Source organism: Jaculus jaculus, chromosome 6 (genome assembly GCF_020740685.1).
Source record: "Jaculus jaculus isolate mJacJac1 chromosome 6, mJacJac1.mat.Y.cur, whole genome shotgun sequence".
Taxonomy (NCBI): Eukaryota; Metazoa; Chordata; class Mammalia; order Rodentia; family Dipodidae; genus Jaculus; species Jaculus jaculus.
The window spans coordinates 76,884,533-76,911,522 of NC_059107.1; the positions used below are offsets into that span (position 1 = coordinate 76,884,533).

General features: G+C 42.9%; 1 protein-coding gene across 1 annotated transcript in view; it reads right to left on the reverse strand.

Moving 5' to 3' along the window:
- The window catches only part of Edaradd (EDAR associated death domain), a 91,250-nt gene that overhangs the window by 33,827 nt on the left and 30,433 nt on the right, over positions 1–26,990 (reverse strand). The window contains exons 3-4 of the mRNA XM_012949584.2: positions 25,449–25,488; positions 20,211–20,269 (exon numbers count right to left, since the gene is read on the reverse strand). Coding sequence (XP_012805038.2) covers positions 20,211–20,269; positions 25,449–25,488 — 99 coding nt within the window. The remainder of the gene's footprint in view (positions 1–20,210; positions 20,270–25,448; positions 25,489–26,990) is intronic.

Consider the following 26,990-nt stretch of genomic DNA (forward strand, 5'->3'; position numbering starts at 1 on the left):
GAAGGTAAAAAGGGAAGGAAAGTTTTTCTTATCTTTTGTCCAGTTCCAAAACACTGTTTCCACAAACAATCAGGACCCTCCTGGGAGGGAGGTCAAAAGCCAGAGGAGGAAAAAATTCCCGAACCTCTCAGGGGTGGTGGTGGGGCAGATCTCCACCAGCTTGCATCGCCTCCGTCATGTGTGCTGCACACCTGGATCAGCAAAGGACAGGCCTCACCCTCTTTTATGCCAGTCAAAGCATGCCCCTCTGCCTGTCCAGCTCCAAGCTGAGCAGAACTGAATGCCACCTCAATATTTCTATAACCAGGACCACTTGTGTTAAGACACCTGCTCTCCTTTGGTGCAAAGAGGTAACCACCCGTGTATAAATGTTTCATCTCCCACTTACTGTTCCCCAGTCTTTATTGTTCCACAGGTGTATCTCTATAGGAAGAAGTGGCCTACAAACTCTGCCTGCATCAACCTAGAGAGTTTTCCTCCCTTTGCTGGTGGGACTGGGCATGATGCTGTCCCTGGGTGCCTCCAGTGCTGCAGGAGCTCCTCTTGCCCCCAACCACCTGGCAGGGGACATTCAAAACTAGCTTGGCCAGGCCATGATATCTCAAATCTCTCCCAAGACAATTGAACCCTCTCACAAGTGTGGTACTTCAAAACCATAGAGCCTTAGACCTCACTGCTGGGACACATCTCAGCTCCCACACTGGCAGGAGAACTTCTCCCCCATTTTGGGGAGTTGCAGTGAGCCTGGACCCCTGGACAAAATCCTCAGGCCCCAAGATTGGCAAGAAATAGGGCCACTCCCTCTCCAAGCCCAGGACACCTGGACGTCCTGATAAAACTTAGGCTTCATAGCCCTCTGACCTTTGGCCAGTTGCCTAGGGAACTCATTTTTTCTCTGGAAAAAGGGATGGAACCCCTTTTATCTCAGACCTTATGCAAGTTTAAGCCATGTGTTCCCCAGACCCTGTCCAGAGACAAAATGGCCAATTGTCTCTAACAAGGAAAAGGGAATGGCAAACAGCATATAATGCTGGTTCTTTTTATAGTTCCTTTCTTTTTTATTTTTTTAAATATTTTTGTTATTTTATTTATTTTAGAGCGACAGACAGAGAGAAAGAGGCAGAGAGAGAGAGAGAGAGAGAATGGGCGCGCCAGGGCCTCCAGCCACTGCGAACAAACTCCAGATGTGTGCGCCCCCTTGTGCATCTGGCTAACGTGGCTCCTAGGGAATTGAGCCTCAAACCAGGGTCCTTAGGCTTCACAGGCAAGTGCTTAACCGCTAAGCCATCTCCCCAGCCCTATAGTTCCTTTCTTTTGAACACCTAAAGTCAGCTCTGTCAGATGAAATTTCTCAGTAGACAAAAAGGTCAAATGGGTAAACTGAGTCAACGTATTTAATCAAGTTACAAACTCCTTACATAAGATAAACATCAGACTTTTCTAAAATGTATAGTAAAGTATAAACAGATATGATAAAAGACATCAAATAAGTGATCTCTCTCATCTATTTTTCTCTCTTAAATATCAACAAGGGTAGGATCTCTATGTTTAAGGTAATAAAACCAGAGATTACCTTCAAAACAATAACAACAACCCTTCAGTCCCAAACATTCACAGGCTGGGGTGGGGGAACCCATATCCCAGTCTCCCAGGAGGGGAGAAGGAGAAGGGGCCCCAGGAAGCCCTCCCCTAGTGGGGCATCTAAGCCACCAAGATGGGAGTAAGGGCAAAAATCTTCACACTTGGGTTTAGAATGGCTAGTGGCACTCCTTATATGCAATGAGATGAGGCGCAGGCAAGGGACTGGGGAAAGCTCTGGAGGAAGCCAAGCTTGCAAGCTGGCTTTGTGGGTGAGCATGGATATCCTATCTTGGACCTTCCTTGCTCTAGGAGGCACATAGACCGTGCTATGTGTCTCCTTCTGATTGAGGAAAAAACTAAAAAAAAAAAAAAAAAAAGGGTTAGGACTCCTGTAGGAAAAAACCCCTAATTTTTTCTCCCAAATTCAGCTGGAGGGATGCCCCCAACAAGAGTATTTGGGACAGGATGGGGCATAATCTGACTCTAGAGCCTTCTTTCCTCCACTGTGTTTCAGATGGGACAGTCGGCTTCCAAGATAGCCCCAAAGTCTCTGCTAGCCTGCCTCCAAAAAACCTGGGCTTGTTTAGATGACACAGGGAGAACAGGAACTGTCCATTACTTTTTCCCAGAGACTTAAGGGGACAATTAGAAAACATGCTAATGTAACGTCAGATACCCTGGAGGAGGAAATTCTTCCTCTTCTTTTTTTTTTTTTTTTTTTTTGAGGTAGGGTCTCACTCTGGCCCAGGATGACCTGGAATTCACTATGTAGTCTCAGGGTGGTCTTCAACTCATGGCAATTCTCCTACCTCTGCTTCCACAGTGCTGGGATTAAAGGCATGTGCCACCACGCCCGGCTAGGAAATTCTTCTTAAAGATAAATTTTTAACTCAGACAACACTTGATGTTTGTAAGGAATTATAAAAATTGGTAGCTAAACCAGATAAGAACTTAAAAACAGTTGGTCCAGGTGACAACTTTTGTGTTTATAATTGAGAGGCCAAGAAAAAGAAAAAGGGACCAGAAGAGAGATAAAGAAAAAATGATAGCTGTCACTAGGAGATCATAACAATAATAAAGGTTGCTCAGGGGAGGGCCTCTTCATTGAAACATTTAATTGGATAAAATGAAAAATGTGTTTACTTGATGCCAAGGTTTTAATCAGTAGAGAAATTGAGTCTTATGGTTAATGCTTCACTCATTAACAGCTTGCTGATGCTAATTTGTTATGGTTTAAGGGTTATAAAAACTGGCTTTAAGGCTCTCAATAAAATAAATTAGGTTCTTTGTGAAGGTTTTAACTATTGGAAAAACCAAGTCTAAGATAAAGGTTCATGTATAAGTGTTTAATCTCCAAAGATGAGGTACTTGTACCTAAAGACATTGTGACTTTAAAGGTAACTCCTGTTTTATTTATGCTAATTCTATCAAATGGTAAACACTAGGTTCAACCACTTGTGCTTAAATGGTTTAATTTTACTATAACCTTTATCCTTCTGTTAGATAAAATATGTTGGAATAACTTGCCTAAACAAGACATAAAATTGTTTTATGTTAATAAAAATTCCTATTACACATAACATAAATTCCTATCCAAAATTAAGCTAAAAACATTGATTGTCAAACAGTATTTTCTCTTCCAAAACAGATTTGTCAAGGGTTGTATCAGAGCTTAGCTGTTTTTGCTTCAACAAAGACCACGTTATGCTCTATTATATGTAAAGTAACTGTCTCATTTATGACATCTCAAGTCCAGTGCTTATAACAAAATAAACTCTTAAGACATATCCCCTGCTTTAGGGTACAGCCTCATGCTCAAACAATGGTCTTCATCTAATAGAAATAATTTTAAGCTGTGTGGTTCTATTTCCAACTTTCTCAGGCTAACTGCTACTTACACAGGTATCTGGACTAATCAAAGATGTTTTCAAACACAGGTGCCAAGACTTTATACTGTCTTACTTGTCTTTATGCTGACAACTTCTAGGTTAAATTAATTAGTTTAGATGTATATTATTTTTAAGACTGGTAACAGGTTCTGCCTGTATTAATAGCTATTAGATATTTAAAGCATAAGATGTGCCTACTTTTCTTTTTTTGAGGCAAGCCCAACAGACTGGCCTTTTTTTTTTCTTTAAATTGGATTGGTCTGCCAGGGCTTCCAGCTACTGCAATCAAACTACAGGTGTGTGTGTGCCCCCTTGTGCACATGTGCAACATTCTGTGCTTGCATCACTGTGCATCTGGCTTATGTGGGACATGAGTCCTTAGGCTTTGCAGGAAAGTGCCTTAACTGCTGAACCATCTCTCCAGTCTGAGATGTGTCTACTTTCTATGCTTCACATATGGCCTCTGCTGCCACAGGACTACTAAACTTAAAAAGGTTGGACACAATGACTTTGAGCTCTTGTGCCAGTCTTTTTCTTTTCTTTTTTCTTTTTTGTTTTTTGAGGTAGGGTCTCACTCTAGCTCAGGCTGACCTGAAATTCACTCTGTAGTCTCAGGGTGGCCTCGAACTCACTGTGATCCTCCTACCTCTGCCTCCCGAGTACTGGGATTAAAGGCATGCACCACTACACCCGGCTTCTTGTGCCATTCTTTAACTAGATCTGTTTCAGTAATAAAATGTGCTATATATACATACATCCAGGTTGGTGTAGCTTCCTTTCTAAGTGTTCTAATAACCTGTATAGAAGCTAAAGCCAGTTGGGTTCAGTGGAGCTAAAAAAAAAAAAAAAAAAGCCAATATTTTGGTTCCTGCTCCCAGGTCATGAGGCCACTGGAGACGATGGAACACTTCTACACTGGCCCCCTGGTAAGTCACATATCTTCCTGATCTGGGAGGATGGAGACCCAAAACAAAAACAAAAACAAAAAGAAGTATAAAGTCTGAAGCAGGAGTCACAGCAGGAAAAATCAGTCCTCCTGGCTTCCCAAAGAAGGCGAAACTACTTGGCCAGCATGGCTCTGACTCATCACCAGACAACAACAATATTGGAGAAGCTATAGGGCTACTACTGGGTCCCTAAAGTCTCCTTCAGAGAGCCATTAGTGACCTCCAAAAGTAATCCTTGATTAAATTATGGCTACCTGCTTGATCCTAAACACTCAGAGAGAAATATATAACCAAAGATAAAAGGATACCTGAAATATATGAATGACCTATTAAGCAACATAAGAGCTTTCCAAGGGGGGAAACAAACAAGGCCTTAAGACATATGGTCCCCATATCTAATAGTTCTAATTATATAATACTTCCCTCAATAAATAGAATAATTTAATAATTATACTTCTTAGTCTTCTATTTTATTCAATTCTTTGATGAAAATTAGAAATGAATCTAGGGCTTAGGGTTCAAGAACTTTCCTGGACTCCTAAGACCCCATTATAATTCCTTTCTAAAATCCCAGCACTTGGGAAAGTGAGATGGAAAATTACTGCAAATTCAAGATCAGTCTGAGCTACACAGTAATTTTTAGGCCAGCTGGGGCTACAGAGTGAGAATCTGTCAAAATACAATAATAAATTAATTAAATTTAAAAAATAAAGAGCCAGATGTGAGGGTATATGTCTGTAATTGTAGCATTTGAAAGCCGAGACAGGGTCTCATGTAGCCAAGGTTGGCCTCAAATTTACTATTTAACTGAGGATAACTTTGAACTCCTGCTTCTTCTGTCTGTATCTTCCAAGGGCTGGGATTATACCACCATGCAACTAAAGCTGTGATACTGTCTCAAAAATAAATAAATAAAATAGCAACAAAGCAAACAAAAAATTAAAAAACAAACAAAAATGGTCTATAAAAATAAAATAACCAGGCATGGTGGTACATGCTTTTAATCCCATCACTCAGGAGGCAGAGGTAGAAGGATTGCCAGCCTGAGACTACATAGTAAATTCCAGGTCTGCTTGGGCTAGAGCATGACTCTACCTCAAAAAAACAAAATAAATAAATAAACAAATAATAAAGTAAATCAGAGGCAATTTTCTGGACACAGAGATATTTGGGATGGGCCCTGTGGAGTGGGTACTTTCCAGACAGGACATTTATTCAGAGGCCCTCAGAAACTGACAAGGACATGGAAAATCAGGGAGTCCTTCATGGTCACTGTATCCTAAAGGTGAGAAAGGAGCAAGGTAGAAAGAAAAAGGAAAAGACTTGAGGTCCTTCCTGGAGCTGGACTTTATATCTCAGAAATAGAGTCACTACAGGCTTTCATTCTAATCAGGACGTGCCCAGAGCAGACCAGAATCAGCAGGGCATACATGTGGTTGGCTGTGGGCACAGGATACATGGAGTGAGGGGAGGGGCAGGAAAAGGGTTGAGGTTGGGATCAACTGGAAGAAAGAGCAAGAAAAGACATGGTTACTAGGGAATGAGCAGAGAAGGTGAGGAGAGAGCATAGCGGGCTCTGAAGAGTCCTGCAGAAGAGTAGAAGTCAGGCCACAACAGCTCCAAGATGCCTATGGCAGCAGAATACTTGGGTCCCTAGAAGAAGCCTCAGCAAGAGATGGAGTTAGGGAAGCTGCAAGGACAGACAGGCAGCGGGCAGCAAGCTGGGAGGTTCCAACATGCATGCAGATGAGAAAAGCAAGCAGAAACAAGGTGTCTGAGAGAAGAAAGGCAAGCAAGCAAGTGATAGCAGGCAGAGCTGTGGGAAGGTCACAGAGCCAAGGGAAGATTTGATTTGTGAGGCGGTAAGCAACAGAAAGCATCACACTAGGTGGGCAGTGAGGGTGGGGAATCACATGTGGTTGTAGCTGCCTGGAATGCTACCTTGATACATAGCCCTGTACCGTCCCCAACCTGCCCTCTTCTCAAAGGCCTCAGCTGATACATCGCTTCCTCTTGGGCGCCTTCTCCAAATGCCCCATATGGGTTCTGTGACTTAAGTGCTCCCACAGCATCCTATAGTGTCACCTATGCTGCCTGTGGCAATAAGTCTGGTCTGTCTTCTGCACTAGACTACGGACCATGTGGCAACGGAATTGTGCCTAATGTGCCACTCAGCTCTGGGATATCAAATGTCCCTGGATGAAGGAGCAAGAGCATCACATATGCACACAAACGTGAAGCACATGAACGGCTCTCAGCAGTGGGGGAGGCTTGGAGTTAAGGATGGAGAGAACCCAAGAATGGCCAGAGAGAAGAAGGGACCCACTGGGATCCAGCAAGTACAGTGAATGAGTTTCACAGCCTCTTTATCCCTAGAATACACCATTATTTAGATTGAGTTTGGCAGATTGGAATTCAAGCAGAACTAAGAATTAGTCAGGGCCCTCAGGTGACAGAAAGTTCTAGGATGTCTCCTGGCACTTTTCCATTACAAGGTGGCTTCTTGCTACAACATGGGTTTTATATGCAGCGCCAGCATGGCGGGAGTAGACCATAGTGGGCAGAAAGTAGGAGGCACAGCCTTCAAAGAGTACATCAAGCTCTGTGGTAGACCTGGGGCTTCCTCTGTGAGCAGCAGTGTCTCCAGGGCCAGGATCCATCCTTAGCAGGCAGGCTGGTGGCAGGAACCCAAAACAGACCTTATTTAGGGCACTGAGAGAGAGTTTGGCTTGGTCCCTGGGTCCTAGGATCCGGTGTGAGGGAATGAACTCAGTCACCCTTCCAAGCTAAGGAGTCCTTTGCATTCCATGACAACTGTCTGGAACACAGAAGATGAGAGTTGCAGATGCAAGCAGCAGTGGGGTTCACTGTTACAAGCCCAGAAGAGCAAGACAAATGAGACATGGGCTTCAGACACACCCCATCTCCCTCCCTTCCATGTCCACCTCTCCAGAGAATCATTTCTGAGGCTTTGAATCACATATAAGTCTCCCCTCTTCCAGATGAGCCTCAAAGCAGCTCCTTTCATCCCTCCTCCCAGGCTCTTGATGACTGGCTTTTCTGAGTATCCAGGCACCAGGCATGTGACCCTTTGCTGGGTTATCTCACTTTACCCACCAAATGCCCAGGAGGCAGAACATATACTGCACAATTGATGGACACACCAGGGTTCCACTCTAACATGATGACTTAACTCCCTGTAAAGTGCTAGTTTTTCTAGAATAGAGCTGGGTGAAGCTGGCTGTGTGTGTAGATAACTCATGGGCACATAAGAAACCTACTTACATAAAAATAGAGGTAGTAGGCTGGAGAGATGGCTTAGCGGTTAAGGAACTTGCCTACGAAGCTTAATGACCCATGCTTGATCTCTCTTCAGATCCCACATCAGCTAGACTCACAAAGGTGATGTAAGTGCAAGGTTGCACATGCCAACTAGGTGGGGCAAGTGTCTGGAGTTTGATTTCAGTGGTTGAGGCCCTGGTGCACCAATTCTCTCTTTCTCTCTCAAATAAAAAAAAAAAAAATAGAGGTAGCAATGTTGGGGCTAAGTGGATAAACTTCTTGATGAGAAAGTGAGTACCTGAGTTTGGATCTCCATGTAAAGCCAGACATTGTACAAGGCATCTGTAATCATAGGTGAGAAGGGAGGTGGAGACAGGGAATCCTGCTGAGACAATGGTGGATGGAGCTATAAACAATGAGAGACCCTGCCTCAATCAAGGCAGAAGGCAAGAATTGACATCTAAAGTTGTCCTCTCACCTCTACATATGTGTGGTAGCACATGTGGGTCCACCCTCACACACACAAACATGCATGTATACACATGCAAACACATACATGAAAAAAAGAAAACAATGGCAGGTAAGTGAGCAAAGGAATTAAAGTTCAGTTCAGGGTCGAGCTCAGTGGAAGAGTGCCCACTGAGGGTGTGCAGGAAAAACATCTTCAAGTGATGTAAAATCTGACAGAAGCACAGAAAATTTTGAGCAGATTTCAAAGTACATTAAAGCCCATGAGCCCATGCTAATATGCCAATGTGGTTGTTCGTGAGGGGAAAAGGAATTACCATGTTTTAAGCAAATCACCAGCATTAAATACTATTCACTATTTTATTCTCTTTCCTCTTCCTTTTAAACTTCTAAAAGGGTATATATGCTTAAACATAAGGCTATAAATGTAAAAAAAGAACAAATCCTAGAGTAAAGAGGGAATTTTCTTAAATTCAAGTTCTTAACAATTCTCTGGTTTCAATGAGTACTTTGGGATATTAATACTTGGAACAACAGTTAGTGAATAACTTCACTAAACTGGGAGGCAAATCAGTTTAACAAACTTATTATTCCCCCCACCCCGAGAGAGGTATGTATGGTGGTTAATCTTCACTTTCAACTTGACTGGATTTGGAATCACCTAGGAAACACACCTATGGATATTTCTGTGAGAATGCTTGAAGAGAAGTTTAACTGAGGAGAGAAGACCCATCCTGAATGTGGGGGTTACCATCCCATGGGCTGGGATCCCTGACTGAATAAAAAGGAAAAAGTGAGCTGGACACCAGCATTCATTCTCTCTCTACTTCCTGACTGAGTGCAATGTCACCAGCTGCCTCACATTACCCTGCCATGCTGAACTGTACCCATAAACCATTAAACAAAATAAACCCCTGTTTCCTTAAGTTGTTTTGTCAGCAAATGTGTCACAGCAACAAGAAAATTAACTAAAACAGTACAATTTCATAATGATCCAAGAGAATGATTACACTGTGGAAATTGTAGATAAACTGCCATGTAGCTTTAAGTTCCAGTCCCTGAACCCATGCTAATATGCCAATGTGGTTGTTTGAATCAGGTGACCCCATGAACTCATGTGTTCTGAATGATTGGTCCCCAGATAGTGGCAAGTTGGGAGGTGGAGGCGATGTGTTGGGATGGGTTTGAGTTGTTGTAGCCAGCTCCCCCTTCAGATTTCAGCTTACTTCCTTGCTACTGGTTTTCACTTGCTGTAGCAGAGGAGATATCCAGCCTCTGCTCATGCCATGCTTTCCTCTGACATCATGAAGCCTTCCCTTGAGACAGAAAGCCAAAATAAAACTATCTTCCAATCAGCTGTTTTTGGTCATGTGCTTTATCCCAACAATGAGAAGGTAACTAGAACAGCCAGACATGGTGGTAGATGCTTATAATTAATACCAGCACTAGGGAGGTGAAGACAGGAAGATCCTTGTTGCTCAATGGCCAGCCAGTCTAGCCTACTTGGTGAGCTATAGACCAAAGGGAGACCATGTATAAAAAAGGTTGAATACCAAAATAAATAAATAAATAACTAAATAAGCTGCGCATTGTGGCACATGCCTTTAATCCCAGCACTTGGGAGGCAGAGGTAAGAGGATCGCTGTGAGTTTGAGGCCACCCTGAGACTACATAGTGAATTCTAGGTCAGCCTGGGCAAGAGTGAGACCCTAACTCAAAATAACAAAATAAATAAATAAATAAAATAAAGGATGCATAGTCTACACACACACACACACACACACACACACACACACACACACACCAATATTTGTCTATCTCATGAACATTATAAGACCTACTATTGTAAAAAAACAAAAACAAAACTTAGGAAATAAAAGGAGTAAGGCTAGGGGCTGGCAGGATGGTTCAGCAGTTAAGGCGTTTGCCTGCCAAGCCAGACAACCTGAGTTTGATTCCCCACTACCCACATAAAGTCAGATTCAAAAAGTGGTGCAGGCATCTGGAGTTGGTTTGCAGCAGCTGAGGGCCATGGCAGCTCCAATCTCTGCTGGAAAATAAACATTTTTTAAAAAAAGTAGTAAGGAGGCTGGAGAGATGGCTTAGCGGTTAAGGCACTTGCCTGTGAAGCCTAAGGAACCACATTCTAATGTCCAGATCTTGTTAGCCAGTCACACAATGAGGCAAGCGCAAGGTCTCACATGCCCACTAGGTGGCGCAAGCATATGGAGCACAACTGCAGTGGCTGAGGCCCTGACATGTTAATTCTCTATCTCTTCTCTCTGTCTGTCTTGCTCTCTCTAAAAAATAAAAAAATAAAATATTTTTTAAAAAAAGAGTAGTAAGGATATGGAGAAATTAGAACTTGTATGTATGATTGGTGGGAATATAAAATGGTACAACTAATAAGAACAATAGACAATGGATCCTCAAAAAAAATCAAATATAGAATTATTGGAAATTCCACTTCTAGGTATACAACCCGAAGGATTGCAAGCACGACCTTGGGACTATATCTTTATACCCCCACCCCCTATGTGAACAGCAGTATATTCACGAAGAGTAAAAAAAAGAGGGGACCTAAGAGTGTTCTTTGGTGGGTAGGAACTTTTAAAAATGTGGTCCAGTCATACAATAGATTATTCAGCTTTAAAGGAAAGAAATTGTGACAGGCTACAACATAGCTGAGCCTTGAGGTACTTGGAGCTGTCAATCTCAGAGACAGGCCTTGAGGCACATGTAAACATCTCCCCTCTTCTTTAGAAAACAGAGTGGAAGTTGCTAAGGGCTGAAGGGAAGTGAAAACAGTTTAATGGATACAGGATTTCAGTTTGGGAAGATGAGAAAATTCTATGGCTGGATAGTGGAGATGGTTATACAACAGTGAGAATTACTTAATGGCATGAATGGTACACGTAAGGTCAAAGGCTGGGGAGGTAGCTCGGTCCATAAAGTGCCATAAAGGTCCATAACGTGTCTTCTCAAGCATGAGGACCCAAGTTTGATCCCAAGAACTCATGTAACACTTGTAGGTATGATGGCATGGACCTGGTGACTGCTGTAGGATTTTTCTAAAAAGTTGATATACATTGTGTCCTTTTTATGCAATTGAGTGGCTACTATTGTAATAGCAGCATATATACAGAGATATTTTTGAGATATAATAGACATATTGAAATATAGATGTCTGGATCAGGTGGCACAAACCTGTGATCCCAGCTACTCTGGAAGTTTGAGGCAGGAGGATCACAAGTTCAAGGCTTGTGTGAACTATATTGTGAATTAAAGACCAGCTTGGGCAACTTAGCCAAGATTCTGTCTCAAGACAAAAAGTGAAAAAAAAAGGGTGGGAAATGCAGCTCAGTGGTAGAGTACTTGCTTAGCATGAGAAAAGAAGGAAGGAACGAATAGAAAGGAAAAAAGAGTTAGAGACAAGGAAGGGAGAAAGGGACAGGGCAAAAGGAAGGAAGGAAGAAAAGAAGGACAAACTGGACAGACATATGCCCGTTTGTTTGGAAACTAGCTTCCATAAATGTATATAATTTAGGATGCATTTCTCAAACCCCTGCTCTGAAAGACACTGTTGTAGGCATAAGAACATAAAGAAATGACTTTCTGGCCCTGGATCATAATCCAGGCATGGAACAGACATGTGCATAAATATAAACATCAGAGGAATCATGGGTTCAAGGCCCAACCAGAAGTACAACAGCACAGAGGTAGGCAGGGATTCAAGCAAGGCCCAGAGAACAGGGAGTGCTTCCTGTGGATAAAAGAACTGAATGTGGAAGAACAAAAGCTTGAAAGAAACACCAGGCATTGCCTGGATGAGAACCACCTGTGGGTTTGTGTACCTTTAGCTCTCCCTTCTCTTTAAGGGTTTGCTGTGCACTGACAAGGAAGGCCTGCTTCTGGATTCAAAGTGGGGGTCAGGAGCCTACCTGCACGGGTGCTGACACTGGGAAATAGGGCAGGTGTGCTGAGGTGTAATTTCAAACCTCTGCTATGGTAGCAGGGATGAAAGTTCCCCTTTTGTGTATGGAGCAGGGTTGGTTGTTGTTCAGAAATTTCACAAAGCATTCTACAGGGGATTATGGTTTGAACATGCAAATGCAGGTATTCCCAGGAACTGGGATATCACAGAGATGTGGGAGTTTCTGCTTATATCCATTTCATTCACAAACCCCAGGAGGTATGATGCCAGGGACGCTGGGAGCAGAGACTGTTGGCTGCATAATCCTGTGTGTTGAAGAGAGACCGCTTGGTGTCTCATGTTGATGTATGTAAAAAGTTTTTGAACCTACATCCTATCTAAAACTTTTGAATAATTTATTGCAATACTTAAATTAAAAAAAAATTATGTGCAAGCAAAGAGAGAGAAGACAGAGGGAGAATGGATGTGCCAGGGCCTCTAGCCACTGAAAATGAACTCTAGACACATGTGCCCCCTTGCACATCTGGCTTATGTGGGTACTAGGGAATCGAACCTGGGTCCTTTGGCTTCACAGGCAAGTGCCTTAACTGGTTAGCCATCTTTCAGCCCCTACAACACTTTTTAAATTTTAAACCTGCCAAAAATGTACAAAGAGCAAAGTCGTGCTTTTTTGTTTTTGTTTTCAGTTTTCTGAGATAAGGTCTCATGTGGCCCAGGTTGGCCCAAACTGTAAATGCATCTGAGGCTGAACATGAATTCCTGGTCCTCCTGTCTCCACATTCCAAATGCTAGGATTATAGGCTTATGCCAATCTGTTCATCTTGTGTGTTTTTGTTTTAAAAGAGAAAAAAAAAAAGGGCTGGAGAGATGGCTTAGTGGTTAAGGCACCTGCCTATGAAGCCTAAGGACCAAGGTTCAATTACCTAGAACCCATGTAAACCAGATGCACATGGTGGCGCATGCATCTGAAGTTTGTTTGCAGTGGCCAGAGGTCATAGCTCACCCATTCTCTCTCTCTCTCTCTGTTGCATGTTCTCTCTTACACATAAATAAAATATTTAATAGAAAAAGAGAGAGAGAAAAGTTGTGCAACTCTTTTCCTCTCCATAGGTTTCTTGTTACGGTCTGTATACTATCTATCCCCCATTGACTGAATCATGCACACATTTACTACCTGTATAGACATAAACCACATCATCTACAGATTGTTTCACCTGTTGAACAGTAGATGGCAAGTGTTTTTAAAATATTTTATTTATTTATTTGAGAGAGAGAGGCAGATAGAGAAAGAGAATGGGTATGCCAGGGCCTCCAGCCATTGCAAACAAACTCCAGGTGCATGCACCACTTGGTGTATCTGGCTTATATAAGTACTGGGGAGTTAAACCTGGGTCCTTAGGCTTTGCAGGCAAGCAACTTAACTGCTAAGCCATCTCTCCAGTCCCTATGGATAGTTTTTAAAATCAGTGTCTCTCTTCTTGCTAATTGTTTAATTCTATTACACAGTGTCAGTGTGTAATCAACCAGACACTTGCAACCCTTTTATTTCTGCTGCAACATTGTGTATCCTGTACTCTGACTTCTTCTGTGGGGTTGTGTCCTTAAAACAAGATGTCTGACTCATTGAGGAATAGGTATCTGCAAATGATTTTCTGGAAAGCTGTATGGGTCTCTCCAGCCATCTGTGTGTGAGGATGGGTGCACCTGACAGCCACACCAGGAGAGCGTATAGGAAACTCTAATCCACTTTGGAAACCCAAAGCAATACAGTTAACCAAAGGATGATGAGAAGAGAATCCATGAGTCAAACAACTAGTGCTGATCAATTATTATGTTATATTATATATTATTTCATTATTAGTTTTAAAAAATATTTTATTACTTTATTTGAGAAAGAGAAAGGGGGGGGGGAGAGAGAGAGAGAAAATGGATGGGCATGCCAGGGTCTCTAGCCACTGCAAACAAACTCCAGACACATGTGCCACCTTGTGCATCTGGATTATGTGGGTACTAGGGGAATCAAACCTGGGTCCTAAGGTTTTGCAGGCAAGCACCTTAATCACTAAGCCATTTCTCCAGCCCTCATTATTAGTCTAAAAAAGTTCTTTTAGACTGTTTTTTGGAAAACAGTTAAGTAACAGAAATCAGGCATTTTGCCTTTTGGCTTATCCATGTCTTTCCACAAATATGTGGTGTGTGTATTTGCATTATTGAGGTTTGGACCACAGACCTTGCACATGCTAGGCAAGCACTTTATCACTGAGCTATACCCCACCCCCAGTGCCAAATCCTCTTTTGCTTGTTTTAAAATAATTTAAAAAATTATTTTCATATATGTATATGGTGTGGGTGTGTGTGGGTGTGTGTGTGTGTGTGTGTGTGTGCGCGTGCGCGCACATGTGCCCCAGACTTCTTCCTACTGAAACAAGGCCAAATGCTGGTGCCACATTTTGCACGTGGCTTTATGTGAGTGGTTTGGGAATTAAAGCCAGGCTGGTAGGCTTTTGAAGCAAACACCTTTGACTCTCAAACCCTCTTCTAAGTTTTTATTTTGAGACAGTCCAGACTGGCCTTGAACCTCCATCCTACATCAGTCTCTCAAGTAACTGCGATTACAGAACTACTACTCCACAATGCCTGGCTTGACTACAAATATTTTGTCTTGAACTGGTCCAAAAACAGAAATACGTCAAAACCGCTGACATTAATAGACCATATCAAATCAGAAAACTATACTTTTTTCTTTAAAATGTTTCATTTTGGGGGAGCTTTGCTACAGGAAAATTGCTCCAGTCCCTGAAATAGTGAGTGGAGTTGTCATGGGACCAATCAGAACATTCCATCATTAGTAGGAACTCTTGTTTACTCATGCCTCAGAGTTGACAAGGCATGTTTTACTCACAAACACCTAACCTACACCAGCAAGAGCAAGTTAAATACCAATAGGGAACAGAATCAGATCATTATCTGTTGGGCACAAAATTGTCTAGGGTTATCAAATGGTGCATATTTTAAAATTTATTTATTTATTTGAGAAAGAGGCAGAGAGAGGGGGATGGAAAGGAGGGAGGAAGGAAGAGAGAGAAAGAGAGATAATGAGCACACCAGAGCCTCCAGCTGCTGCAACAAACTCAAGATACATGTCCCACCTTGTGCATCTGGCTTATATAGGTCCTGGGGAATTGAACCTGGGTTCTTTGGCTTTTCAGGCAAGAGCCTTAACCATTAAGCTATCTCTCTAGCCCAAATGATGCATATTTTTAATGTGAAGTGGTTAATGATGTTCCTGCAACCCCTTCTTGAGGCAGCTCTGTGAGCTTATGTGAAAAGAATCTCAACCAGTTACAGAGAGGCAGTGAGAGGGCAAGGCCAAGTTCATAGTACTGAACAGGTGATTTCTAGCCAGTAAAACAAACCCCTGGAAACTCCTTTTCTCTTACCCAGATGTCCAGACAGCTGTGTGTCAAGAATCTTTTGTGGTCTGGCATAAGGGAGAGTGTTCTATTTGGACTGGCAGACTAGAGCAGGAAGTTTCTCTTATCAGACAGAGTTAAACATACCAAGTACATATTCTGGGGGAAATCTTAGTTTTACCTAATGGCACTGGCTTCTCATTCTATATATTTCATAGCAGAGGTGAAGTAAGGAGATGCCAAATAAACCAGAGCTATCTGATTCTCCCTCAGGAAAAAAAAAGTTCAAGGACTTGCTGATGTATGAAACGGATCTTGTTGCAGCTTGACAGCATTGTTGCATGTCCAGAGCTGCAGGCAGGGACCTGCCAGACTGACTCAGGGTAGGAATCACCTGCAGCCTTGCTGGTCCTCGTCAGGCCCTGTTATTATCATGCCCATAATGGCCTCAGGTTTGCAGAGTCTGGTGAGCCTGGTGTTCTGCCAAGGCAATGAGGCTGTTGGTTTGAATTCTACCTACTGCCTCACATCTGATACAACCACTATGTTAGGGTTTGCGTCTGAAATGTTCCCCACAGGCTCACATAGCAGCACTGTTTTGGAAGGTTGTGGAATTTTTGGGAAGGGAGGCCTGGCTTGAGGATGTAGGTCATTAGAGGTGGGGCTTTGGAGGTGTTTGCCTGATCTGCTTCTGTCCTGTTATCTGCTTCCCACCAGCATGACCTCTACAATGCCTTCCCCATAATGAGGGATGATGTCCTAAAGCTGTGAGCTAAAATAAAACCCCTCCTCCCTTAAGTTGCTTCTTTTAGATGTTTCATCATAGCAACACGACGAGTAACTAATATGCTCTTCATTTGCCAATTTGCTTCTAGTAGTATATTCCCATGCAATTCTTCTAGCCCAGAGCCTGTCAGAACTGTGGGAAAGCCTGTGGTCTCTCTAGATTATACGAGGCAGGACTGGTACACCAACTTCTACCAGCTTAAAGATGCCAGGCCTCTTGGGGTACTGTGGGGATGACACTGGACACTGCTTCTGGTCTCAGCTTGACCCCTTATCAATGGAGTCAGGTGCCTTCCTCCATAATGTTATGTGATATCTAAGGTCCCCTTCTGTTCTACCTTTGTCTGTTTTCTGTTGCCGTCACTGAGTACCACAGCCTGGGTCATTTAAAAAACACAGGGACTGCTGTACACAGTTCAGTTGGTGGAGTGCTTACCTAGCATTCAAGAGGCCCTAGGTTCAATCTCCAGCACCACATAAAAACTAGGCATGCTGGTGGTGCACGCCTGTAATTCCAGCACTCAGGAAGTAAAGGCAGGAGGATGAGAAGGTCATCATCATACTTGGCTACAGAACAAGTTCAAGAGCAGTAGGAGATGAATAATATCCTGTTGCAAAAACAAACAATAACAAAGAAAGGGAAGCAGTTTATCTTATAGTCCTAGAAGCTGCAAAGTCTGAGGTAGTGTCCCATGACCTGATCCATATCTGGGAGCTCTCATCTCTCAGTTCTGCCACATTAGGGATTTGATTTCCAAAACATGAATTCTAGGGGACACATTCAAGCCATAGAAAGCTGTAAAGATGCCAACTTGTCCATCTTGGTATTTATGCCCTAGGGTTGCCATTGCCAAGCCACCTTCAATTTGTACTAGATACATTAAGCTTAGGGGCAAGGTTAGTGACAGCTCTGGTCTCTGTGCAGGACAGAGTGTGAAGAGGTGGGATCAGGGATCTAGAGATCCAAGAGGAAGGTAGAGGTGGCAGTGAGGAGTCAAATCCACAGGGGAGAGTGCCACCCAAGCTATAAAAGACAAGTTTTTGGAAATTCAAGACTTTTGTGAACAAATAAAGGTCTTAGGGTAAAATACAAATCCATAAAACTCCTTCTTCAAAATGTGATGTTTTAAAATCAATACTAACAAAATTTGGTAACAATCAATTTGATATATAAAAGGAGAAGCATGAACCAGCATGTTTTAAGGCAGGAAATGCTCTTGTTTCTGTGTGTGTGTGTATGTGTGTGCGTGCACACACGCAGGTGTACATGAAGTGAGTGCACATGCATATGGAGGTAAGAAGACAACCTTGGGTGGTGTTCCTCATGCATGTTGCCTACCTCTTTGTGTGTGTTTCTGTACATGACGTATTCACATATGTACAGATATATGTGCCCTGTGTGCACACATGCAGAGGCTAGAGGAAGATGCTGGGTGTCCTCCTTGATTGCTCTTCTGCCTTAATTTCATGAGATGGATTCTCTTACTGAACCAGGAGCTCTCTGGGTTTTTTTGTTGTTGTTAGACTAGCTAGTCAAGGAGTCCCAGAAGTTCTTTTGTTTCACTCCCCTCACAGCACTAGGGTTACAGGCATGGGTGGGCAGGTCCAGCTTTTTACGTGCATGCTGGGGGTCAAACTGAGATCCCTCATGCTTCCACTGAACCATCTACACAGTCCTCATACCTCTTTTTATTTTTAATATTTTTATTTATGTATTTATTTTAGAAAGGAAGAGAGAGAGAGAAAGAAAGATAATATGGGTATGTCAGGGCCTCCAGTGACTGCAGACAAACTCCAGATGCATGCGCCACCTTATGCATCTGGCTTACATGGGTCCTGGAGAACTGAACATGGGTTCTTAGGCTTCACAGGCAAGTGCCTTAACCACTATGCTATTTCTCCAGCTTCTCAGACATCTTTTTTGAGACAGGGTCTCTCACTGACCTGGAGTTCAACCAATCAGGCTAGACTGGCTGTCCAGTGAGCCCCAGTTTCTGCTTCCCTAGCATTGGGGTAACAGGTATCCATCACTATGCCTGGCATGTTACATGGGTTCTAGGGATTGAACTTTGGTCCTCATGTTTGCAAGGAAGCAAATTACACTCTAAATGATTTCCCCAGCCCCAATATATGCTTTTTGAGTCATTATTCACAGTTTTTTTTTTTTTTTTTTGTAATTTTGCCAATGAACCTTGAGGGAGGGAGAAGCAGACGCTATAGGACAAGTCATCCATGACGTGCATGTTGATGAAGCCCTGCTGAGATGTAGGAACAAGATGAGCTGTGGATGTTCAGGCAATCCTCAACATTTCCTCATACACTTTAAACATTGAAATAATAAAAATGTATCATCAAAACACAATAAACATATTTTCTTTGGGGGAAAACAAGAAAAATAATGTCAGGCTTTCTGAAAGATGAAAATGTAAAATTCTCATAAACCATTATAAAATGTTATATTAGAGCTGGGCATGGTGGTACACGCCTTTAATCCCAGCACTTGGGAGGCAGAGGTAGGGGGATTGCCATGAGTTCAAGGCCACCCTGAGATTATAGTGAATTCAAGGTCAGCCTGGGCTACAGAGAGACTCTACCTCAAAAAACCAATAAAATAAAATAAAATATCATATTACACTACCAAATTTGTTATGCCTTAAAATTTTTTTCTAACCCACAATAGACCAATCAGTCACATGTAGAAGAAAGCAACCTTCCTTTCTAATGTTGATTTTCTGTTCTTGGTAAATAAATAGCATTTATTTCAAAGAATGGTCTAAAACTACCAAAGCTGCATAGGATAACAAATATCATTTTCAAAGTTATTTTATTATCTAGAAGTCTTGTTATTTATTGTTTGTATCCCAGGCTGTCCTCACACTTCTGATCCTCCTGCCTCTAACTCCCAGGTGAGACTATAGGTTTGTATCAACAGCCCGTTTATCACTTCAGGAGGTAGGGTTATGTGTTCATGTGTGTGAGTGCAGGTATGTACGTGCCACAGTAAACGTATAGACATCAGAGGATTTTGAGTATAGGTCCTTACTTTCCACCTTGTTTGAGGAAGGGTCTCTTGTTACACCTGCTTTCCTCTGGATAGCTGGCTTGAAAACTTCCAAGTGATTCTCCATTCTTCACCTCCCTTATTAACGTATGCATGCTAGAATTTAGACACCTACTACTACTGGGTTATGAGGATCAAAATTCAGGTACTCATACTTCTGTAACAAGTAATTTATCTACTAAGTCATTTCCCCACCCCAGTTTTGGAGACAGGTTCTTGTTATATAGCCCAGGTTTGCCTCAAAGCCATGCTACTGCTGTCTCTACCTCCCGAATACTGGGACTACAGGCATGCACTGCAATCTTCAGTTTCCTTTTGCTTATTTTTAAAGCTCTATCAGCTGCTGCTTTAAAAAATTCTAGGTGGTGTCAGAACCCAGGAGAAATTATAAAGGAAGCAACATTATGAATACTGCTCTTACTGCTAGTCTGACAACCAGCTCCAAGGTGATGGTGACAGACATGGTGACCAATCAAAACCCATCAAAGCAGATATGCATACATTACAAAGAACTCAGCATTAAATCAGACTGCCAACAGGCCTGTTGTAGCTCAAGGAACACTGTGGAAGAGGGGGTGGAAAGACTCTAAGAGCTGCCGAGTATATAGGAAGACTCTAAGGCATGGTCCCTCTGCCCCGCCCCATCCTGATAACCCACAGGGACTGACTGAGACCTTCATACACCACAGTGAATACCATAACCACACTGAGGAGGGTCCTCAGTGTAATAGGAGCCAGAGCAAGGGGATATGAGTATATATATTCTGTTATGTATAAAACAACATTTAAATATTCTAGATGGATTAACATGTATTTAAGGGGCCAACAAATAATTGAAATTATTCTTACCTCATGTTGATCATCAGGACTTGGTGGGCAGTTCAAAGTTACTGTATGACACTCCTCAGCTGGGGAGGAAATAAAGACACAGCTTGGTAAAGAAAGCGAACACATTCTGGTATAAGACATAAAATTAAAATTCAGAGCCGGGCATGGTGGCGCATGCCTTTAATCCCAGCACTCGGGAGGCAGAAGTAGGAGGATTGCCATGAGTTCAAGGCCACCCTGAGACTCCATAGTGAATTCCAGGTCAGCCTGGGCTAGAGTGAGACCCTACCTTGAAAAAACAAAATACATAAATAAATAAAATTCAGTACTGAGAATTGCTTAATGTTTGGTGAAATTGGGACAGCTTTGAGTTGCCCAGCTCTTCTCCCAACATAAGATCCTCTCAGCTACACAATGCTCTTCATTTGAATGATCAGGCACATCAATTGATTTTGGAGTAGCAGGGTTCAGTTCATGTTCTGCATATGGAATTATTCTAACAAACCAGTGCCCTTTGGATTCCATACAGCTTGCCTCCCATAACCATTGGATGTCCATTTTACTCTCAGATTCTGCCTAGAGTGACTGTACATGATGATGTCCTTATCCACAAGGTATGGTTATTATGATTCCTAAGCTGTTTTCCATGTCATCTCTCCACTGCCAGATACCACGGATTTGGTATGGTGGTATCACCAGATGACCCTCATAAAGACCCTCATGTGTCTTCAATGTTTGGTCCCTAGCTGATGGCATTTTTGAGATGGATCCTGGCTGAAGGCATTCTGTTGTTGGGGTGGATGTGAGGATGTGAGAGCCAGCTTCTCTTTGCTAGAGTTTGCATTAGTTTCCTGCTGCTGTGGCAGGGGTGATGTACAGCCTCTGCTTGTAGCATGTTTTTTTTTTTTAAAAAAATATTTATTTATTTATTTATTTGAGAGAGAGAGAGAGAGAGAGAGAGAGAGAGAGAAAATAGATGTACCAGGGCCTCCAGCCACTGCAAACGAACTCCAAATGCATGCGCCCCCTTGTGCATCTGGCTTATGTGGGTCCTGGAGAATCGAACTGGGATCCTTTGGCTTTGTAGGCAAACACCTAAACCACTAAGCCATCTCTCCAGCCCTGTGCCATGTGTTTTTCTGTTATCATGGAATTCCCCTCGAACCTGTAAACCAAAATGAATCCCTTCCTCTCATCAGCTGCTTTTGGTCAGGTGCTTTATACCAGCAACGATAAAGTAACTGTATTTTGGCTACTCCCATCATACTACATGGGATCCTGCCTTCATCAACAACACTCATGGAATCAAAACCTCTGTGCTGATGAATACAATGGCTATACTATGGCTCAGAGTTTTGGTTAGATTGAATTAACTGTTTTTGGTTAACGAAGTTAACTGATGAAGGCTGCCTAGGATGAACTTCCAACTGTGGCACACTCAAACTTGCTTTGCCTGGGTGGTGCTGTGCTGTCTCCAACAGGGAGAAGGGCTTGCTCTCCTCTCTTATCTAGCATGCTCCCATCACAGGGCTGGCAGGTGGTTCTGGATGATTGCTACTTGGGTCTCGCTTACCAAGGGGTCCCTCTGGGGCTGTGTTAGCTTTGTGCATGTTCTGGTCACCTGTGCCAGGCACTGTGCTAAATATGGTCTGTGGGTGTGCAACCCAATACAGGTGACATGCAGCTCTTGTGAGGGTTGCAAAAAGGAGGGTACTTACCACCCAGGCAGAATCGTGGTGGACTCCTGATCTGCCTGATCCCTCAGCTGCTATTTCATTTGCAGCTCTGTGTGTGTGTGCCCCCCAAGTCCAAGAGCACTGGAGTGGACACCCAAGGCAAGCTGAGGCCCCAGTACTGATGAACAGAGGATAGAGTACTACTGCTCTCTAGGCCGGTATGCTTACACTTTGCTCAGTAATGCTATTTCTAACACCCAAAGGGTGAAGCTGGCCCTGGATGGCTCCACCCATACCAGAGACATAGGCACTCAACTGGATAGGGAGCAGACCAGGGAGATCCACAACCATTCCCTATGGAAGAATCATCAGGGGCTTGTTTTGAATGCACATTCTGGGGCCTGGGGATACAGCTTAGTGGCAGGGTACTTACCTAACTGGAAGAGTCTTTGGGTTCAACACCCCACATCACTAAATACATAAATAAAATTGCACTTTATGAGTCTCTAAAATAGCAATGTAATTTATATTCCTTGGGCTGGGGATGTTGTTCATCACTAAAGTGATTTCTTAGCAGGCACAAAACCTAAAAGTCCTCAAATTATTAACAATAGAATCAGTCTGTGCCACTTCTCTTTGCCTTTAAAATCCACTATGGATTTTTTTTGAGCAATATGGAAAAAGAACTCCAGAGAAAATGAAAGTAATCATATGGAAGTCAGAGGACAATTTTGGGTGTTATCTTCGGGAATTCCATCCTCTTATTTTTTAAAAATGTTCATTTATTTGTTTGTAAGCAGAGAGAGAGAGACAGAGAGGAGGGGGGGGGAGAAGAGAAGAGAAGAGAAGAGAAGAAGAGAGGAGAGGAGAGGAGAGGAGAGGAGAGGAGAGGAGAGGAGAGGAGACAGAGAGAGAATGGGCATGCCAGGGTCTCTAGCCACTGCAAACAAACTCCAGATGCATATGCCCTCTTGTACATCTGGCTTAGGTGGAGACTGGGGAATCAAACCTGGGTCCTTTGGCTTCACAGGCAAGCACCTTAACTGCTAAGAAGTATCTCTACCCCTCATCCTCCTATTTTTGAGACAGGGGCTCTCACTGGCCTGGAGCTTGCCCATTAGACTAGACTGGTAGCCAGTAAGCTCTAAGGATCCCTCCCATCTGTCTTCCCAGAGCTGGAATTACAGGTATACACCACCATGCTCAGAATTTTTACATGAATTCTGGAGACTGAATCCAGGTTCTCATGCTTGCAAGGAACTTTGCTCTCTGAGCCATCTCTCCTGCCCCCAAATATAAGCATTTTAAGCAGGTTCCCTTGGTGATGTTGACTACAAACTCAACACTTCCATGATGTCCTCCACTGGTCCCTGCTGTCTGGCTGTGCCTTCCATTTCCTGCTGATGTAGTCTCAAGCAGGAGAGATATTTGCATATCCATGTTCACTGCTGCACTCTTCACAACAGGCAGAAGAGAAACTGGCTTAGATGTCCATCCATAAGTGAATGGATGCAGAATATGTGATACATAAATACAATAAAAATTTCATATAGCCATCAAGTAAAACAAAATCATGACATTTTCAGGAAAATTGAATTGAACTGAAAATCATTTAATTAAATTGGAATTCAGTATACTAGTAGAAATATGGCAATTAGGCAAATGCTGCATGTTTTATCTTATACATGAAGCCTAAATTTCAAAGTGTGTGTGTGTGTCGTGAATATAGAAAAGAGGTCCTAAAAGAGGAGGAAGATCTTAAGAGATGGAGAAAAAGAGAGGGCAATGGAGTACATGTGAAATAAACACACATGGCAAAGAGAAAGAATTGAACTACATGTGACTGAAGGAGGGACTACGGAGGGGAAAGAAGGAACCAGTTAGAGAGATGAGGGAGTTTAGGGCAGGGCAGTGGGAAAGGGGGTAAATTAGAAAAAAGTATAATGATAAATCTACTTGAAAATGACATGATGAAACCCATTATTTTGTAGGCAAGCTTAAATAATAATAATAATAAAGCTAGGACAAGAGATATGGCTCAGTGGGTAAAGTGCTTACTGCACAAGCATTATGACCTGAGTCTGAATCCCCAGTACCCATGTAAAAGCCAGCTATGGTGGCACATGCCTGCGACCCAAGCACTGGGGAGATGTAGACAGAAGGATCCTTTGGGCTTGCTGGCTAATTAATCCAGCCAAATCAGTGAGCTCCAGGTTTGGTGAAAGATGCTGTCTTGAGCATAAGGTGGAGTGTGATTGAGGAAGACATCTAACATCAACCTCTGGCCTCCACATACATGCACACACATGTGTAAGCATACCTTCACACACATGCACCCACCCACCTGAAAACACACACACACCAAACAACAAAAATTAGATATTTCTTGTGACTCAATTCTGGGCCTGACAAGCATCCCTCACTGTTTTATCTAGCCATAAGATACTCTTTCTCCAAGCTTTCCCCAACTGGATCTCAAGGTTCAACATGGTACATATCCCCCATCATCCTGATAACAATCATTGATTTAGGGACAGGCACACGGCCCCACAGCCAGCATGCGAGGCATCTTTAAAATCCTACATTTTGGGCTGGAGAGTTATCTTAGTGGTTAAGCCAAAGGACCCAGGTTCAATTCCCTAGGATCCATGTAAGCCAGATACATAAGGTGGCACAGGTGTCTGGAGTTTGTTTGCAGTGGCTGATGGCTGTGGTGTGCTCATTCTCTCCGTCTCTCTTCCTACCTTCCTCTCTCTCTCTCTCTCTCTCTCTCTCTCTCCCTCAAATACATAAAATAAAATAAATGTTAAAAAAATAAAATCCTACATTTTAAAAATAACTCCTCTCTCTTGTTGGTTTCTACAGACAGACAAATATCCCATTCAAGATATGAGACTCCCTAAAGGCTCAGTAAATATGACCATATTTCCTTATGGTGTTAGGGAGACTGCCTCCCTCTCCTCCACCTTGAGCAGCATGTCACAACACTGGGGACCCTCTTTTCTTCCTCTGAAAAAAAAAGTATTCTGAGAACAAAACCAACACTAAGGAAGGTACCGACATGAGGTAAGAGACCAACTGAACAGCACCTTAACCATGTGGGTCCAGTCAGGGGCCCCAAAGCCCCCCAAATCCTTCTTTCTTCATTCTTTCCTCTTTTGGTTTTTGAGACAGGGTCTTATTCTATAGCCCAAGCTGGTCTGCAACTCACTATGTAGCCCATGCTAGCTTCAAACTCACAGCAATCTTCCTGCCTCAGCCTCTCAAGTACTGGGATTACAAGCTTGAGCCACCACAGCTGATTCTTACTTCCTCAAGTTCTATAACTTGAACATAGGGTTCTGGCCAGTTTCATTTTATGTCTGACAAAAGCACTATAGGAATTTGAATGTATAAACATAAAATAATTTACACATACAAATAAGAAAAATCATTTTTGAGATAATCATGTAGCAATTCATGAGGCAAGTTACTGGAACTGTTCTATTCTATAATTTTACATGAGAAAAATGACTTTCAGTGGTGCTTTGTTCAAGATACTCAAATACTCCCCAGTTAAAGCAGTCAAATTTGCTGTACTTACCTTTGGGGAGTCCCGTATCTTGAATGGGATATTTGTCTGACTGTAGAAATCAACAAGAGAGAGGAGTTAGTTTCAAATGTCAGTATTAAGATCAAAGTGAAGAGAAAGCTTTGTCTCAGGTTTCAATTTAAAACCTTGGAAGTAAGCCACTAGTGGTGGCGCACGCCTTTAATCCTAACACTTGGGAGGCAGAGGTAGGAGGATCACTATGAGTTCGAGGCCACCCTGAGACTACACAGTGAATTCCAGGTCAGCCTGGACTAGAGTGAGACCCTACATCGGAAAAAAAAAAAAAAAAATCTTGGAGTGGGTTGGCAGTGTGCCTTAGTTACAGAGTGTTTGTCTAGTATGCACAAGGCCCTGGCTCCTTTCCCATTCCCAAGACCCAAGATTGTGTGTCTGTGTATGTGTGTGTATATACTTATGTATAACGAATATATGTACATATGTATATATGCATATATATACATATACACATACTTACATATAACAAAATAAATCTCAGAGGTGTTTGGGCCTCAGACTTACCAGTAGGCCTGGTCACTGGCTGCTTTTCTTCCAAGCTTACAGAAGTGAGATCAAAGTTGGTAAGAAGTTGGTGTTGGAACATGAAACAATAAGCCTCCATTTAACTTCCCTGGCTCTGACTAAACCCCCCTCTCTGCTCGGCAGTGCTAGCCTTCTTCTCAGCTTCTCGGTTGTGTGTTTATTCACTATGGAGTCTCAGGGCGATCCTCCTTTCTGCCTCCCGAGTGCTGGGATTAGCGTGCGCCACCACACCTGGCCTTTTTTTTTTTTTTTAATTTTTTATTTATTTATTTGAGAGCGACAGACACAGAGAGAAAGACAGATAGAGGGAGAGAGAGAATGGGTGCGGCAGGGCTTCCCGCCTCTGCAAACGAACTCCAGACGCGTGCGCCCCCTTGTGCATCTGGCTAACGTGGGACCTGGGGAACCGAGCCTTGAACCGGGGTCCTTAGGCTTCACAGGCAAGCGCTTAACCGCTAAGCCATCTCTCCAGCCCACACCTGGCCTTTTTTAAAAAAAATTATTTATTTATTTGATAGAGGGAAAGAAGGAGAGAGAGAGAGAGAGAGAGAGAGAGAGAGAGAGAGAGAGAATGGGCACACCATGGCTCCCAACCACTACAAACAAACTCTAGATGCATGTATCACCTTGTGCATCTGGTTTACATGGTTACTGGGGAATCGAACTGAGGTCCTTTGACTTTGCAGGCAAGGGCCTTAACTGCTAAGCCATCTCTTCAGCCCCCTATCTGCTTTTTTAAATTTCATTTTTATTTATTTATTTGACAGAGAAAGAGGGAGGGGGAGAGAGAGAGAGAGAGAGAGAGAGAGAGAACGGGCATTCCAGGGCCTCTAGCCACTGCAAATGAACTCCATACGCATGCGCCCCCTTATGCATCTAGCTAATGTGGCTGGCTCCTGGGGAATCGAAGCTGGGTCCTTTGGCTTTGCAGGCAAATACCTTAACTGCTAAGCCATCCCTCCAACCCCCTCTCTGCTTTTTAATCATTGAGAT